The sequence below is a fragment of the Talaromyces atroroseus genome (genome assembly GCF_001907595.1).
Source record: "Talaromyces atroroseus strain IBT 11181 chromosome Unknown scaffold_9, whole genome shotgun sequence".
Taxonomy (NCBI): Eukaryota; Fungi; Ascomycota; class Eurotiomycetes; order Eurotiales; family Trichocomaceae; genus Talaromyces; species Talaromyces atroroseus.
In genome coordinates this window covers 17,374-35,194 of record NW_017971441.1, presented here as the reverse complement: position 1 = coordinate 35,194, position 17,821 = coordinate 17,374, and the positions used below count along the sequence as shown (strand labels likewise).

Genomic DNA, 17,821 nt, shown 5'->3' with positions numbered 1-17,821 from the left:
ATGTTATTGTATGGCCTACTTTGAATACGGTATAGTTGAAGCCTATTCATCTCTTACGGAACAATGATGTTGAACTTCAAACTTGGGATAAAGTATTTAATAATCCATACGTCTAGCATTGGTTCCTTAGACGAACCATAGTGTGTATGGAATGGGAATCATCCTTGAGCCAATCTTCGAGTAGATACAGGGTCTGCCATTAGTTATGGTAAGACACACTATAGATCTGAAAGCCATCTGCAGTAGAGGCCGCAGAGTCAAGTACTTCATCTCCCAGCACAGTCAAAAAGTTGCCCCCATCATACTGCAAGGAATAACCACCTCCATTGCCAAGGAAAGCAATTTTAAAGTCAGCCGCTAATTCCGCCTGCTGGCTGGCAGGTACTAGCAGGCCAAAGTCACCGATAAAGCGTCCATCGAGGGCACTTGAAATCTGGAAAATCCCGCTTTGCTCACCTTGGGAATAATGAATAACCCAGCGCTGGTTTTCGCTTTCATGACTTGACGTAGCCTGGCTAATGGAGATGAGGCCAGTGCCATCGGCGTCAGAAAACGGGTTTGTCAAAGCGAAGCCGTCAATTTCGAAAGTCAGATATCGGCCTTCTGTAAGAGCACCGACGACTTCCTTGAAACCGTCTTCAAAGAAGAGAGAGTCCTCAAGTGTCTGGTTGCCGTATGGCACGGGTGGGGTTTGGGTAGTGTAAGTTGCCTCGCAAAGAGTCGTACCATCAAAATTTCCGTCGGAGTCAGTGTGAGGCACCTCGGCAGCCGGAATGCTAGGAATACTGTAATCGGGCTTTTTGTTGAAGGAAGGTTAGCGGTATATTGGCACAAACGTACATAATACATATCTTAAACGAGATCACACCAAATGTTAGGATACTTACGTTGGAAAAGTCGAAAGCATTGACCAGATCACACATGTTTTCCCGACGCCAAGTTGCCATACCACTCAGTTCCACATCATTGTATCCCTTAGCTTCGAGCCATTTTTCAACAAAGAGGATTTGAGAATTGTGATCACATCGCTCAGTGAAAACTCGTCCACCACGAGTCCAGGGCGACACAATCCAGGAGGGAACGCGGAAACCAGGACCAGTGTACACCTGTCCAAATTCTCCCAATGGATCTTCAATCCACTCGCCCTGCGTTCCAGCAGGTGAATGAAATGGCGTAACAGAATCACCAAATCCACCAGTTTCTGGATTAACACAAACAATGATCAATTACGATTGCGTTCAAAAACGTAATATTAGAAATATCATACCATCATAGGAGATAATTAGAACAGTGGAATTGTATACAGGACTGTTGACGACTGCATCAAAGATCTGCTGTTGCAACCAGGCGCCATCCTTAGGCATCCATGGAGGATGCTCGGATAATTCTTCCTGGCCAACTATGATGCTGACTTGGGGAAGGGTGCCGTTGGCAGCGGCTGAAATAAAGTCGTCGAGGGTATATTGAAAAGAGTCTCCATGAATATGCAGCGAAGAATTGGTAGGTGCATCTTGGTATTGCTCAAACCAGGCATTCGGATTATCATCGAAGTTGTCAGTGTTTTGCCATACTTGCCAGGAAACGTTAAGGCGTTCATAGACTTCAAATGTTGTCTCCCATGTAAGAGGGTAGCAGGAGTATAGGCCATCTGGCCCGGTTTCGCAGCCTGTCTCATGTTCAGTAAGTCTTGTCAAATATCAAAAATAAACGCATCAGAATTGCACCTGGAGTTTCATTGTTGTCGATATACACGCCACCCGTTCCATTCAGATTGGTGGGAGATCCGGGAGCATTTATGCTTCCACTGACCCAGGTCACACGGTTTGGGTTCGTGGCCGTGATCTGGCCTTCTTGGTACATGTCATTTATGGTGTAGGCCTCAGCCATGGCAAAATGAACGGGGAGATCTTCCCTCTTAAAGTAACCCCAGCTCCATGGGGTGTTGTTAGTGGCCCAGTGGTTATTGAGGTCACCGTTCAAAGCGGCGTGATTGGCATCATAAGCGTTTGATCCGGCCACCATGCATTGGGTTGCCTCTGACCAGTTCCCGCCCAGGTAATTGAGGTACCACGGCAGCAGATAGTCTGTCTCGTTGGACAGGCTTGAATCAACGACTCTGAACCCGAGTATTAGCAAATTGCCCCGTACGTAACTTACATACCGTGACTCACTGGTACCAAACGGAGCGTCCATCGGAATTAATTTGAACATTGGGGTCATTGAATCCTCTCACGCCGGCCATTGTTCCAAAGTACTAGTATACATAATCAAAAGTCACGATCAGCACAAATCACTAACATAGAGTGTGGAAATGAGTTACGTGATTGAAAGCACGGTTTTCCTGCATGAATAGTACAACATGCTCAATCTGTTCCAGACCAGCGGCGCGCACAGGGCTGGCACCTAGGGCGGCTATGCCCAGCGCAACGCTCAAAGTAATTGCCATTTTGATTCACAAAATGTTTTGGATAGTGTTCCGTTTCTCGTTGATAAAGTAATAGATAAACTGGGGCAGAGAGTATAGAAATAGTCAGACAGATAGAGAGACCCCATAGCAATCATTTTTATTGGCTCTATTCCAACAAGCCAAGCATGACTGAAGAATTTCCACGTTACGGTCCTAGCCGAAGTTTCCGCAAAATGTTTGTGTAATTCGAGGTACCACATTGCATTCCTTCCACCACCGCGAGGTATGTGCCCCAGGCCAGTCAGGTGGCATTGCGCCTGCATGGGGATCAACAAGCAGCATTAAGTGGCGAGCCGTGTGGCTGTCAGCACGACTGCGGCATCAATTAGACTGGCTCTTAGCAACTAGCAGCTGCCAGCAAGCTAGCGCATACAGCGAGGCAGGGAGTGTTGGGAATTGCCAGTCGCACGTGCGGCCACCTGATTTCCCTGCTGGCTGCAGAGCCGCGCTAATCAGCGCTAATCTATTAGCCTCACCTAAACGCTTCCCGTCTCCGCTTGTCCCCACTGGCTCCACTTCGGCGGTCTAGCCTCTCTTCGTCCGTCCACTCGTAGACTGTCTAGCGTGTTGAATCTTCAATTGAAGCTATGTCACCCCGTGCCTATTTTCCTAGTTTGGGAACCCCCTAGGTTAGTTATCCTTGTGAGTTGGCTGCCAGTCACTCCCTTCCACATGTCTATCACAGTGTTCATACAATGCAGCGACGACCAAGTAGACGTCAGCAGCATGCATCAACGTCTCCAGGAATAGTGCTGCCGCCTGTAGTCGTACAGCAAGAGAGAGAAAATACCGAAGAAAATGGCAAGACCCATCACCGTGCGTCGTCATCAGAGACATCTGTTCTGCTATGTGTCTTGCCGTTGTTGGCAACATTAGCTCTCTTTATCTATCTTTACTACTTTTCTTATCACTTCAATGCTTACGGCAGTAAATTTTTGACCACTTTACATGGTTATGGGCTCATACCGTCGGCTTTCTCGGCCTCGCCAGACTTGGATATAGATAATCGAATATCTGAGAATGGAATGCTGCGGCCTGAGGATCACATTTATCGCGAAGCGACCATGCAGACGCTGAACTGGAGTATAACCTCGGGACATCGACGACCAGACGGTGTTAGAAAGAAGGTGTACCTGATTAACGGTCTGTTCCAACCGAATCATCTCTTGAAAACGGTTTCCTGATTGTTCGGCAGGTGTATTTCCCGGTCCTACGATTGAAGCACGCTCAGGAGATACACTGCAGATTCTGGTGCGGAATGATTTGGAAGATGAAGAAATATCATTGCATTGGCACGGTCTTTATATGAGAGGTATTGTTCACTTGGAGCCTCATTATATGATATGATATTTACTTAACGCTTATCCAATCAACAGGCGCCAATACTATGGATGGTGCCACGGGAGTCACGCAATGCGGCATTGGACCTGGAAAATCCTTTTGGTATAATTTCACTATTTCAGAAGCCCAGTCCGGCACATTCTGGTATCACGCACATTCCAACGTCCAGAGAGCAGACGGGTTGTATGGAGGATTCGTTGTTCATCGGCCGGTTTCTCCTTCCTTTCCTAACGTGCGAGGACTGTTCGAAAAGCATCGAGGTTTGAACGACAATATGTCGGGAGAAATGCGAGTCCCAGATAGCGTCGAGTACGTCTATGACAAGGAGCTTCTCCTGATGATTGGCGACTGGTACCATCGAACGGCTCAAGATGTGGCCAGCTGGTATCTATGGTGGGGTTCTAGGGGATATGAAGTGTGTACAATTTGAAAACCGGTGTTTTCTGTCACAAATGACATGGCTAACTATCATTCAGCCAGTTCCAGACTCTTTATTGATAAATGGGGTTGGTCACTTTAATTGTTCAAGAGCAGTCCCAGCACGGCCTGTGGACTGTATTGACCTAGCCGAACGCAGAATTCCTTTGATACTTGACAGGCATAGCACGTACCGTATGAGGATTGTGAATACAGGGTAAGGGCTCCATAACTGCATTATTTGATCGAGGAATGAGTACTGACAACCCAAGGTCCCTAACCGGAATCACCCTCGGTGTTGCCAAAGGAAAGCTTGAAGTAATTACCCTTGACGGCGGCATTCCCGTGGAGACAAAACCTCATGTAAATGACAAGTCTTCAGCTGGAGTCCTCTTCCCAGGTCAGCGGATGGACTTTATCTTGCGACCACCCAAGGACCGGGGTGACCATTATTCATGGATAACCGTGAAATTAGATGAATCGTAAGGCCATTGCCCGCTCTGTGTATAAATTTACCACATCTAATAAGCAGATTAAAGTGACTTCAAAATCGGAAACCCAGCTTTAGAGCCACTACAATCGTTTCCAATTCTCCTATCACCCGTCTCATCATCGTCCTTGTTATCAATACAGCCCGACACCCTGGAAGATGAAAAGAATATTATATCTTCCGAGTCGAATATTATCGACATTCAAAACCTTTCTTCAACGCCTACTATCCTTGCTGCTTTACCATCCAAAGCAGAACAAATTCATGTGGTGTACGCCAAAGTCGAGAAGCTGAGTCGTCTTCAAAATATCCCTCATGGCTTTTTCAATCGCACGACATGGAAAATGCAAAGTAACCCCGCGTATCCACTTCTTGGTCTTGCCCGAAATCAATGGGATAAACATCAGCTTGCTATTACGACCGGCGATAGACCTGTATGGATTGACTTTATAGTGAACAATTTAGATGAGGGGGCCCACCCATTTCATTTGGTAAGTGATACCTATCAAATCTGCCTTCCTGTCTTTCTGAAAGTGATCGATTAACTCTCTGTTCAGCACGGCCATAACTTTTATGTTGTTGCGGTCGACCAGTCAGCCGATGGCTCAACGTGGGGATCATACAACCCTTGGTCCAAGAACAAGATCAAAAACGGGCCATATTTACAAGACGGCAATAGCGAGGTAGTTCTCTATGACCTGTCGAAAGCCGTCCTGCGAGACACCGTACAGATACCCCGTCGTGGATACGCAGTGTTACGCATTCGAGCGGACAATCCTGGCGTTTGGTTATTCCACTGTCATGTCATGTGGCATCTGGTGGGTGGGATGGCCATGCTGATTGATAGTATGAATGGAAGTGACGATGTTGCCCACCAGCCATGGTTGGCTGTAGAGGGATCTGAATGTCGTGTTTGACGATCGTCGCTGGTACCTAGGAAGTGAATCGTAGAAAAAAGTAGACTTGCAAGAAAGACGAAAAGAATTTTTAGATACGGACTCAACATAATGGCCATCTGTATAAATCATATACCTACGTGAAAAATTATCAGGTTGAGTGCATTACAGATAGTAGCGTGCTTGATGGAAGGTTTCGCTTGATGGTAGCAAGATATTCTTGGGGCCGAGCCAGTGCGCTGGTACAGATACCAAGTAATAGCCAATGACTGCTCGCGCATTTGCATGGTAAAATTTCCTCATCGAACGGGCGTCCAAGCCCCAGGTCGGCGCCCAAGCTTTCATTCCATCACGGCTTATTTCATATGGCGACATCACGGGCCATTGAGACCATGCATGGTTTGTTCCGGTATGTTCTTCCAACACGTGACTTTTGTGGAAGGGATGTTCATTGCCTACAGTCTTTCCAAGAAACGCCCTCTCTTCAGAGTCTACGTCCTGGCCTTGTCGGACACGCACAACTTTTTCAATCTCCGGTTAGCGGTTGGCATCCTTAATGTCCTTATAAAGCAGTGTTTCTGTCGTGGAAAAGTCTTTAATAAAGCCTATATCCGCGATGGCCTCGGGGAACGCCGGTCTGACTTCCTTGTCCCAGAAGGCCCTGATTTTGCCCGTGACGCCTTGTTTCTGCACCTACTTCTCGTCTTCCAACTCTTGAATCAGATGCCTGCGGTAGGTAATGCTGGCGCGCTAGAATTTTCTTCCCATACTGGCGTTGCGTATATTTTGTGAGATGCTATGCCATTCCATAAAGTGCCGAGCAGAAGACTTCTCTTTTTCTTGATTCCTCTGTGTAGCTAACAGATATTACAGCCACACAACAAGCCACCCCGCTGCGCCATGTCAAGCACAAGGTGCTCATCATTGGCAGTCGTGTCTCTTGCTTGCAGGCCGCGTGTTGGCCATCCTTAATTGGCTAGCGTCGTCTCTCGCGGCTGTTTGCACGGCTTGTGCACTCCTCCCTCTCTAGGCGTACTGTATTTGCAAGTCGCAGGTCGGAGTTGATATTATACTCTCATCTGCCTAAGCCTGAAAAATGTTATGCATAAGTCGACCACATATCGTGAACAGCATCGGAGGAGGGAAGGTTGCGCTAGTCCCTATACAGCTAGTGGATATATGGGGCTGTGTAGTGTGTCCTGTTTTGCTTAGACCGGGAAACATTACATCCATGATTCCTTGAAGGTGATAATCTTCACCGTTAGGATCATTCTTACAGCGGAACGGTTTCCTATTTCAGCCCATGTCACCAAGGGTACACGAATATTCTTCTGCTGAGCCAAGAAGAACGCGTATGAGCCCAGTATTCATGAGCGGAGACGATCTGCAGTGCATGCATGAGTTCCTGGTACCCACCGCGAAAATCTTTATCCGCCGACGTCCCGCAAGATGATCCAAGACAGAAAGTTTCTCACACGTACGATTTCAACTTATTGAACTTAGCCAAGTCTAATTGTAGGTCACGGATTAGACTTTCTCTGTTTGGAATGGCTTCCGCGCATCTCAGCAACGAATACTACGAGATGACTCGATATGGAGTTCGAGTAGATACTACATGGGGCTTCTGGACTAGGCAGTCCGAAGACATCGGACCTCTGTAGAAGGTTATTCTCGTCGATATAATATGTCCCATGTAAGCACCGTATTGGCAGATCTACGTAGTCGACAGTAGTGGTTGCTTATTGGCATATTGGTATTGTCCAATCCAGCTGTCGGGGCTATCTGTTTAGCTGTTTCAAGAATCCTTCCCATTGGATATCATTATATATATCAACGGCGCAAAGAAAAGCCTAAACTTCATCCCGCTGAGTCTTCAGGCGGACACCGCATAAATAAAATCAGAGATGGGACACGCAATCGCTCTTGGCGATGGTTCTTGATAGCCCATTTAGTGATAATTATGCAGCAACTTGCAGGCGCTTAAGCACAGACATAATGAGCTTCACGTTCGAGAGTGGTCATGATGACCGACCATGTGTAATTCCCACCCAGTCTTTGCTAATAACACTCCACCGTTGGGTGTGGTACTATAATTTTTTATCTACGTCGAGCAATGCAGTACGTGGTACGCGCGTACAACCGCCGACAAGAATGTGTCCCTAACGTTTGTTGCCTCATGTGCTGCCTGTATTCTAGATTTCGAGACTCGTATTTCACGTGGGCTGTACGTAAGCCTCAGAAGTCTGGTACAAAAGCTACCCCATGGTGACGGTTATAAAAGGTGAGTTTCTCCTTATTGTCCAACCTACCTTCTACGCACCTTAAAACCGTATATCACTACACTCGCTTTGCTTAATCATACTTCAAACACCATGCGTGGACAAGCTCGCGCACCTCTCGCTGCTGCCGCGCTGGCAGCAACAGCGGGAGCCTCATCTCTCGCTGACCTATGCACGGTGTCCAATGTGCAGAATGCGCTACCAGCAAATGGAACGCTACTTGGCATAGAGTTGATTCCCTCAACTGTGACCGCTAACACAGTTTCCAATGCATCGGTCTCATCAATGTTCACGACGTCGTCAGATACCACTTACAACTACTGTAATGTGACTGTCTCCTATACACACACTGGAAAAGGGGACAAAGTTGTGCTCAACTATGCTTTTCCCGATCCTTCTCAATACGCCAATCGTTTTTATGTGCTTGGAGGATCAGGATATAGTCTTGCCACGGATCCAACGGAAGGCCTACCGTACGGAGCGGTAGGTGGAGTTACTGATGCCGGCTATGATGCATTCTCAAAAAGTTACGACGAAGTTTTCCTCTACGGAAATGGTTCAATTAACTGGGATGCTACATACATGTTTGCGTACCAGGCACTCGGAGAATTGACTATTGTTGGAAAGCCGCTCACTCAAGCGTTCTATGCCTCGTCCAACAAGATATACACGTATTTCGAAGGATGCTCCGATGGTGGACGCGAAGCCATGAGTCAAGCCCAGCGCTGGGGAACTGAATACGATGGAATCATTGCTGGTGCCCCTGCTTTTCGTTACGGACAACAACAAGTGAACCACGTGTTTTCATCCGAAGTCGAGCACACTCTGGACTACTTTCCTCCTCCGTGCGAGTTGGAAAAGATTGTGAACCTGACTATCGCTGCCTGTGATCCTATGGACGGAAGAACAGATGGTGTTGTATCAAGAACCGATTTATGCCAGCTAAACTTCAATCTCAGCTCTACTATTGGCGAGCCCTATTACTGCACTGCTCAATCCAGCACTTCTCTTGGCTTTGGTTTCAGCAAGCGCCAAGATTCAAGCATGTCTTCTTCTTATGAACCTGCTCAGAACGGCACTGTTAGTGCAGAGGCAGTTGCTGTTGCTCAAACAATATATGATGGCCTCCACAATTCCCAAGGGGAGAGGGCATATCTCTCATTCCAAATTACGGCTTCGCTAGGTGACGCCGCCACCGAGTACGATAATACCACTGGCTCCTGGGAGCTCGATATTCCATCCACTGGAGGTGAATTTGTCACAAAATATGTGGAACTCCTTGATCTCGACAATTTATCCAACCTTGACAATGTTACTTATGACACTCTGGTTGACTGGATGAATACAGCCATGGTGAGATACATGGATAGCTTGCAAACCACCCTCCCAGACCTGACTCCCTTTCAATCTTCGGGTGGCAAATTGTTGCATTACCATGGTGAATCGGATCCCAGTATTCCATCTGCATCATCTGTTCACTACTGGCAATCAGTTCGATCCATTATGTACAACGGCACTTCAGCGAACTCTAGCCTGGACGCCTTGCAAGACTGGTACCAGCTATACCTTATCCCCGGTGCGGCTCACTGCGGAACAAATTCGCTGCAGCCTGGTCCGTATCCAGAGGTAAACATGAACATCATGATCGACTGGGTTGAAAATGACGTGATGCCGACGAGACTGAATGCTACTGTAAGCTCAGGCACCTATGAGGGGGAGACTCAGATGCTTTGTCAATGGCCGTCACGCCCTCTGTGGCACTCCAACAGTTCCAGTTTTGACTGCGTCTTTGATCAGGGATCCTATGACACATGGACATATACCTTCCCTGCTTTCAAGATACCTGTCTACTAAAACATGTGCTAGACAGAACTCCTAATAATGTTCTGAGGCATTGTTAATGGGCAATACTTCATTTTAATGTCTTTTCATATACCTAATTTAAGCTCAGTGCATACTTATTAGCTCACACCCTTCTTGTTCCTGACTTGGGTATTAGGGGCTATGACTTATTGAAAAAGTGGATGGTTAACCAATTTAATGCCTATGAGCAGCCTTCTTTATGAACATCGGGCATTTTTACAGACTTTTTTTTAAGTAACAAGCAGATGGCAACGATTCCCAGATATTAAACATCAATGATTAAAAACGGGAAGCAATTTTGACCTGAGAAAATTAGCCGCCTATTGTATATAAGAACTTATGCTCTGACATGTCATTTACCGAATGCTCCAAGGAATAAATAGCATGACGGTCAGTGCTGCTGAAACCAAGACGCAAGTTAGAACAAAAAGTGAAAGCGTCCCCAGGACACATTGGGATAGCCCTAACGGCACATGTTTCCTTCTTAACCGCAGAAGCAACACTTCACGCAGCGTACGGTTCTTCTTCAGTTGTAAATATTCAAATGTGCACACCGTCATGATCGCCTGGCTTTTGGATAAACAAGAAAGGCCCGAGGTGGTTGTTCGTAGTTATTCATTCTAGTTAACTATAAACTCCGTATTTCCTATACTACTTGTAATCAATAGGTATCCCTGCACGCGATGGCTCCTTTTGAAACTGTGCAAATGATCATGTCAGGCTAAGGATGGTCAATGCGAATAAGCACCTTGGAAAAATGCTTCTTCTCTTGGAGTCTTCTGTAGGCATCCTTGACCTCTGCCAATTCGAAAATCACGTCGTCCGCAGCAGGAGAAATGTTTTTTTCGTCTACGAAGCGTACCAACTCCCTGAATTGACTTCTACTTCCACCAAGTATTCCCCGAACCATGCATGTGTGCAACAGGACTGAGAACAACGGCACTGGCTGGCCCTTATCGGCTACTTGCCCTATCACCGAAACAAGACCATCTGTACGCACCGCTACCAGAGACTGGGGCAATGTTTGGTCTCCTCCGATATCCACAACGCTATCAAAGCCACGACCGTCCGGGGTTAGTCGCTTGGCTTCTTGACCCCAGTCGTCGGGATTGGAATTGTAATTAACCGTGTGAACAGCACCGAGTTTCTTCAAACGAGCCGCCCTGTCCTCAGTTGAAGTCGTGGCAACAACAGTTGCACCAGCTGCCACGGCCAGTTGTAAAGCAGCGATGCTCACCCCGCCGGTGCCCTGAACAAGCACCCACGTACCTGGACCAGCCTCCCTGCCCTTTACGCCAAAGAGTATATTCCACGCCGTCAGCCACGTGCATGTCAAAGTGGCAGCTGGCAACCAGTCTAGAGATTTTGGGGCATGGACGAGGGCTTTCTCAATAAAGACACCCTTTGATTGTAAAGTTCCATCCATTCCTTGTCCCATGCTGCCCGGAACGTCCTCAACGGTAGCGAACGCATCGTCACCTCTGGTCTCGGCTGCCTTCGGCATATTATGTGTAACAACGCGATCTCCTGGACGGAATTCTTGAACGGACGAACCGACCGCCTCGACTATTCCGGCGCCATCACATCCGGGCACAATTCCTGCGGTCATCGGACCCGTGATGCCCTTTAGCATGTTAATGAGAGTCTTCGCAATTAAGCTGTGATGATGATGACATACGTTTGGGTCGGGTATGACGAGTTCACGATAATTCAGGCTAGCAGCGTACATCTTTACCAATACCGCATTAGGGGCTAATGTGTCTGCTGATGGTGCGCTGGCATTCTTCTGAAACTCCAGCGACGTTTCAAAGCCTGTTTGGCTGGTAAGAACCCATCGACGACTCATGGCTTCTTCTCGTTTCACTTGAACTTTATGGGAACAGTCGTAGCAAAGAAATACCTAGGGTAAAGCGCTCTAGGATATGATAACAAGTGGTTTCGAAAAGAATATCTCCAGATCCTGGATCTTCTCCTTCATATATCTTAGGCGAGACAGGAACTTGAAATCTTTTTCTCCGTTTGCCTAATTAGGAAAATCAGATTTAGGTTCATTCACAGGCAGGATTGCCTACCTAGTCTTTTGCTCTTAGATTTGAGGTCAGGCTTGAGGTCCACGCTCTTTTGGCTTTGACACTTGAGGTTAATGAACTATTTCCTAATTAGGAAAATCAGATTCCGCCCTAAAAAAGCACCCTAGTCCAATCAACGAGTCTACATGGATGGCCTGGGATCCACTTGTTGCGGGATTTATCAAGCGTCGTATTGACTTCATTAAAATTCTACCCTCGATACTCAAGAATTCGAATGTCCTCACCTAGAGCAAAGTCAAAATGGGAAAATCGGAACTCCTTTTTCTCAACACGACTAATGCACCGAGCCTCTCTGCACAGTCAGCAAAGCAAATGAGAGGCCACATCACAAAGTCAAATTTTGCCAAAAGACGCGCGCGCATTGCAAGATCTAGGACAGAAGAAACTAGCACCGCGACACATCAAGATCTTTGTCAAGGGATAATAACAAATCGAACTACGACTTCAATATCTAGCCAAGATGCACCATCACTGTTTGAGTCATCTAGTTTCAATGCGTGTCCCCGTCAGTAACCTAGAATTAGATTTGGTCAACAATAATATGCAAGTTGGGCTGACGAGTCATAGGGAATGACCTTCAAATGCTCATCCTTTTGACCTGTTTAAGGCCAGCGAGGAATCCCTGTGAAGCCGCGTGGTTTGAGCTTTTCGGCTCAGAACCCGCGCTAATTGAAGCAACTATGGCAGTAGGTTTGCGAAACTGGTCACCTCAGCCTTCCTGGCAATGGCAGGCAGAGCTGCACTCACAAAGAGCTCTCAGAATAATTATCCATAAAATCAGCTCTAGGAATACTCATACAGATGGTTTCCTCGGTGCAGTTCTCACGATGGCATTCGCAGCGAGGCAGATGCATTCGAACTTTGCCTGGGATATTCACATTGATGGCCTAGTCCAGGTTATTAGTTACAGGCGATCTCATGGGATAGATACACCACCATGGTTTTATAATATTTTGTTCATGTTCGTTCATAGTTTGTTCATTGAATGAGCACGGCTAATTGCTAGGTCAGGGATTCCATAAACCACGTTTTCAATTTTCCGCAACTATACCATAGGAGGGTTGTCGACGCTTTAGACAATGAAGGCTGCTCGACAATTCAACAAATAGCAGACATCACAGAAAGACTCATTGTGCTGCGAAGATCGATAGACCTGTATCACAAGCATAATCTGGATTTCAATTTTGTCGCAGAAGAAATTCAGCAACCCTTAATGACCTTGCAACATAAAACCCACGCCCTACGCAAGTTCGAAGATAACTTATATCTCCGCGCTGCAGTACAAACTTTTGAAATAATTCTCTACCTCGTGTGGCCATCACAATCATCGCCCAACCTCAATCGTCTCGCAGAGGATTTGAAGGAAACGATTTGCCACTTGCCGCATAAAGCCTGCCCATATATGGATCTTACGTCTTGCCTGCTTATCGTTGGGGCCGTAGCTGCAGGACACGGAACGTGCACCAGGAGATGGTTTGTTACCAGATTTACACGCGCAGCGCAAGAAATGCAATCTCGTGGTTGGGAAAACCCCTTGGAGATATTGGAAAGGGGTATTAGATCTGACGCCAATTTGATGGCGTGGTTTACGATGCTCTGTGATGATAGTGCTTAGTATTATATATGAATTAGTGGAATATAATGGTAGGGATCTAAGGTAGTAGATAGAGCATCTTGTTTTATTCCAAGGCTCGTATGTAGAGGTTTATTCTGTTTTTATCTATTGCTAGAGGTTCTTGTCACTTGTTGCCTAGGTATTGGACCTAGTTTCTAAGCAATTGATTTACAAGTGGCTGGTTGAGTAAGCATTGATTTAGATAGACTGAATTCATGAGAGTCAAATCAGTGGTCCATTCTTCAAACATTCCTAGAGCTGGCCCCTGTACCGGATCTCAACTCGGCAGCTCCTTGAGATTGAATGAACTCTGACCTACGTGCATATACCTAATGATTTTGCATTTTGTCCATATTCTTAACTGTCGTGGTGGATGTCAGTAGAACATCATCTCTAGGATGTAAATGCTTCTTAGAAAAGATTTATACTAATTCTCTTATGTATATTCAGACCTAGAACCGAGCATATTACTATGAATACAAAATTGGGTCGGAGATCGGTGAGTGTGAAGACCGTTGAGTGAATGAAGCACCGAATGCCCGCGGATAATGCGTCTTTCGTCGCAGATTTCCAACCGCCGCTCCGACAGATATTATTGTTAGAAGCGGACGTTCGTTAAACGTTGGTTGAACAACCTTCTGATGGGGAACCAATTTCTCCTAAGCCTACTGTCAGTGGAGCATCACCGGAGATAACAATAAGGAGCTCACTGTTGCTAAACAAGATGAGTGGTCGGATTTACCACAGTGGAGTATGGATTTTCTGCTGGTCTACTACTAGGAGCTAAGTTATAGACAGTTGTCGCATCGATCAACAAACTACGTATTTCAAACCCTGCCTGAATCCCCCAGAAAACCTATAAATGCCCCTTCCTGTTCACGCTCATTGCCTCTCAGTGAGCATGGTTACCTACAATTGCATCGGAGAGCGCTATTTCAACTACCCGGTTCTAGCTCTCCCAATATACACTCATATTTTTATTTTCAAAACTCGCAGAGTTATCCGAAGCAAGTAACACAACACATTATGTCTACCGAGCCAACCGTTCTCATTATAGGTGGCGGGCTAGGAGGCCTCACCCTTGGGCAGATACTGCGCAAAAAGAACATCCCTTTTCGCATTTTTGATCGGGATGCCAGTCCTGCGGCACGATCACAAGGATGGTGTTTAACCTTGCATTTGTAAGAGCACCAGCTTCTGGGCCTTGGTTAAATTTCACTTCACTTCTGACAACGTACAAAGCATTTTGAATGAGCTTAAATCCGAACTTCCAGAGGACATAATTCCACTTCTTGACACGACTTCTCATCTCCATAATTACGGAACTGATAGTGATGCGGCAATAATCGAAGGTGTCACTGGAGAAGAAGAATTGCACTTGGGTCCCAAGGAAGGCAGACCCTTTGTCCGAGCGAATCGAGTGAGGCTTAGGGAAGTGTTGGCCACAAATTTGATTGTGGAGTACGATAAATATTTTCAGCATTATGAAGAAACAGCGTCCGGCATAACGGCCCATTTTGCAGATGGTACCGTGGCAACAGGCGATATTCTTGTCGGCGCTGATGGTGCTCATAGTCTTGGTAAGATTGGACAGGAGAACACAAAGCAACCAAGGCAAATAGCTCAACCGATATCTGACATTGAACTAGTACGAAAGCAACTTCTCGGCGCTGAGAAAGCAAAGAATCACTTGCTTCCAATCGAAGTCTGCATGGGAGAAACCACTCTCAACAAAGCACAATATGAGCAAATCTTCAGGGATATCGCTAAGTCATTTTACACAGTCAACGCATCAGCACTATTTTTCTCGGGATTACATGGCGTCTCTGATGATAAAGAGACTGCTCGATACTACTGGATGACATGTCAGCAGAAGAATGTCGCTGACAAAACTGCTATTTCGAAGATTGAGTATTACCACAGAGCGGTTAATGCAGTGCGCCACATGCAGTCTAGATTTCTATTGCCCTTGTACAACACAACTCCTGATGAAATCGTGAATCCGCCTATCTCATTGGAAGACTTCGTGCCACCCAGTGAGGGCTTACCTAGGGGAAGAGTTACGCTATTGGGCGATGCTCTACATGTTATGACACCATGTAAGTTGGGAGTACCATTCGCAGAATTCCTTGCAGCAAGCATAAAAAAACATATCACCTATCGTACTAACATGTTCCTTTGTAGTCCGTGGGTCAGGAGGCAACTTGGCTATGAAAGATGGGCTAGATTTGGGATCCTTCATTGGTCGCAGCAATGGTGACATTCCTGATACCTTACAGAAATATGAAGATCTAGCAGTCCCAAGGGCAATAGACATAGTTCTAGACTCGAGGGAGAGAATCTTGGCTTGGACTGATTCCAAGAATTAGTCGGACGCATTGTGCACAGTAGTCAGCTAGACAGTTTCCCTTAGTAGAATCATATAATCTCCGCTCCAACAATATTACTTATAAGACTTTTTACCTAGAAACGGATCTCAAAGTCCAGAACGACTTCATAGAGAGTCGAACTATGATCTGTTTTTACTGAGAACAAATTCTTTCGGGTATAATTCAATGGTATATATCTTTACTCGCGAAAATAGATCGATTACCTAGATATGAGCATTAACCTGTTCGCATAAAATATAGCAATTCCTTGTACCTTACAAAATGTATATAGTCAAGACTTATCTCCCCTTCCAAATGATTTGAGGTATATTCTTCCGTAATAAATTTGGCCTTTTTGCATTTTTTGCGCTTAAGCAAAAGCCAACATGCGCTAGGTAAATTTGTGACGACATTATTGAAGAGATATCTGCGATCGAATAGGCCAAGGGCATCCCGACTGCACGTTTGGAATCGGGAGCAAAGGTGCTCGTTAACCGAGTCACTGCCAGCGTGTAGATAGAGCCGTATTCAGTGTTTTGGATTGTCAGTACATTAGCAAGGTTGAGGAATAATTCACCTACCTAAAGACGAGAATGAACACTCCAGCGTAACCAGCACTCTTGCTTAGAGTGCTCACATATTCAGATAATCAACTGACAAATACACAGCTTCAGACGATAAACATTCCACGCCGCTTGATTCTATCAGAAAGATAGACCTGAGTCCTAAGAGACATAGCACTAAGGACATAAATAAGGATGGCCATGCATCTTTGTCTACCTAGGTATATATCGGAATTGCCACAGTTTACCTTTTGGCCAGAAACTGGTGTCCATTATTACCAAGGTAAAATCCCCAAAGGAATGCACCAAGCTGAAAATAATCGCATCTTTGGATTGGATAGTGAGTTAGTTCAAAGAGAAACGTACAGAGGTTTTCAAAGCGTGGTGATATTTACGGCAGCCTATTCGTACAACCTTGCCAAAATGAATTTTATATATAACTTACATTTTATTATAAACTACAGTCTAAATTCCATAACGCATAAAGATTATATGATAGTATAAGTATAAATTAATTAAAACCTTCTATAATAATTATATTAATAATATAAAAATATTTCTATTAGCAAATAAATAAATTTAAGGTCTTAATAAAAAAAAGTAAAAAGAATTTTAGAACTTTTTTTTACTTCTTTACTTTTCTTATATATAATATAAGAAATCTTTTTTTATTTCTTATATAAAAATATTATATTTATTTAATTAAGAATAACTATTTAGAAGAAATTTTACTAAAATAATTTATTATTATAAGTAATCAATAAGCTAACTAGTAAGAGTTAGTTAGTTAGATACTTAATTAATTATTTCTAGTTAACTTAATTCTTAGCTAATAATAAGTAAAGTATTATAATGAAATAGACTATTTTCTTACTTAATAATCTATCTTATCAATAAAAGTTTAATATATATTATTAAATATAAAGTTCCTATATATCTAACTTATTAATTTACTTTCTTATTTTATATTTATAATTATTTTAAATAATATTATAAACTGCTTTTTATATTAAAAATCTAAGCTATAAATATACAATATATATAAAATATTCAGCTTACAATTTCTATAATTAGATAAACTTAATCTTTAAAATAAATATATTACTATCTCCTATAATTAATCTCTTAAAAGACTCTCCTCTAAGAAATAATCTGCCTAGATCTAAATTATATATTCTTTAAATATTTTATTAACTACTATTAAAATATTAACAAGCTATTTATTATAATTATTAAGAGACTATTTTTAGAATATAGTAAAATATATCTATATCTAATACTAGCAGTCCTATATATAATAATTAAGCTGCTTCTACTCTAGCCTTTTATATATTTTCTATAATAATCTAGCTATACTAGAGAGTACTCAAAGAAGAGAAGTAGATAATCTTTTATAATTAGACTTATATAATATCTACTCTAATTAATCTA

The 17,821-nt window shown here is 44.3% G+C and overlaps 5 protein-coding genes across 5 annotated transcripts, besides 1 other annotated feature; 3 read left to right on the top strand and 2 right to left on the bottom strand.

The window, feature by feature from the left end:
* Window positions 1–199: 199 nt before the first annotated feature.
* On the bottom strand, window positions 200–2,446 carry UA08_06388 (hypothetical protein; the record flags this gene model as incomplete). The annotated part of the gene is made up of 6 exons (XM_020269217.1): window positions 200–796; window positions 888–1,201; window positions 1,268–1,666; window positions 1,725–2,116; window positions 2,172–2,254; window positions 2,321–2,446. 6 exons carry the CDS (start codon window positions 2,444–2,446, stop codon window positions 200–202), a joined length of 1,911 nt encoding a protein of 636 aa, XP_020118357.1.
* A 1,085-nt stretch (window positions 2,447–3,531) lies between these two features.
* On the top strand, window positions 3,532–5,632 carry UA08_06387 (hypothetical protein; the record flags this gene model as incomplete). Its single annotated transcript, XM_020269206.1, has 6 exons — window positions 3,532–3,610; window positions 3,663–3,779; window positions 3,844–4,223; window positions 4,442–4,707; window positions 4,765–5,206; window positions 5,273–5,632. 6 exons carry the CDS (start codon window positions 3,532–3,534, stop codon window positions 5,630–5,632), a joined length of 1,644 nt encoding a protein of 547 aa, XP_020118358.1.
* Window positions 5,633–7,983: 2,351 nt separating this feature from the next.
* Window positions 7,984–9,744, top strand: UA08_06386 (Tannase; the record flags this gene model as incomplete). The annotated part of the gene is made up of 1 exon (XM_020269098.1): window positions 7,984–9,744. One exon carries the CDS (start codon window positions 7,984–7,986, stop codon window positions 9,742–9,744), a length of 1,761 nt encoding a protein of 586 aa, XP_020118275.1.
* A 730-nt stretch (window positions 9,745–10,474) lies between these two features.
* Window positions 10,475–11,599, bottom strand: UA08_06385 (hypothetical protein; the record flags this gene model as incomplete). Its single annotated transcript, XM_020268987.1, has 2 exons — window positions 10,475–11,377; window positions 11,432–11,599. 2 exons carry the CDS (start codon window positions 11,597–11,599, stop codon window positions 10,475–10,477), a joined length of 1,071 nt encoding a protein of 356 aa, XP_020118273.1.
* A 2,885-nt stretch (window positions 11,600–14,484) lies between these two features.
* Window positions 14,485–15,827, top strand: UA08_06384 (hypothetical protein; the record flags this gene model as incomplete). Its single annotated transcript, XM_020268876.1, has 4 exons — window positions 14,485–14,639; window positions 14,701–15,038; window positions 15,108–15,557; window positions 15,643–15,827. 4 exons carry the CDS (start codon window positions 14,485–14,487, stop codon window positions 15,825–15,827), a joined length of 1,128 nt encoding a protein of 375 aa, XP_020118035.1.
* Window positions 15,828–16,782: 955 nt separating this feature from the next.
* Window positions 16,783–17,821: part of a repeat region (Identified by RepeatMasker using a combination of RepBase library and repeat library created with RepeatScout) that runs on past the window's edge.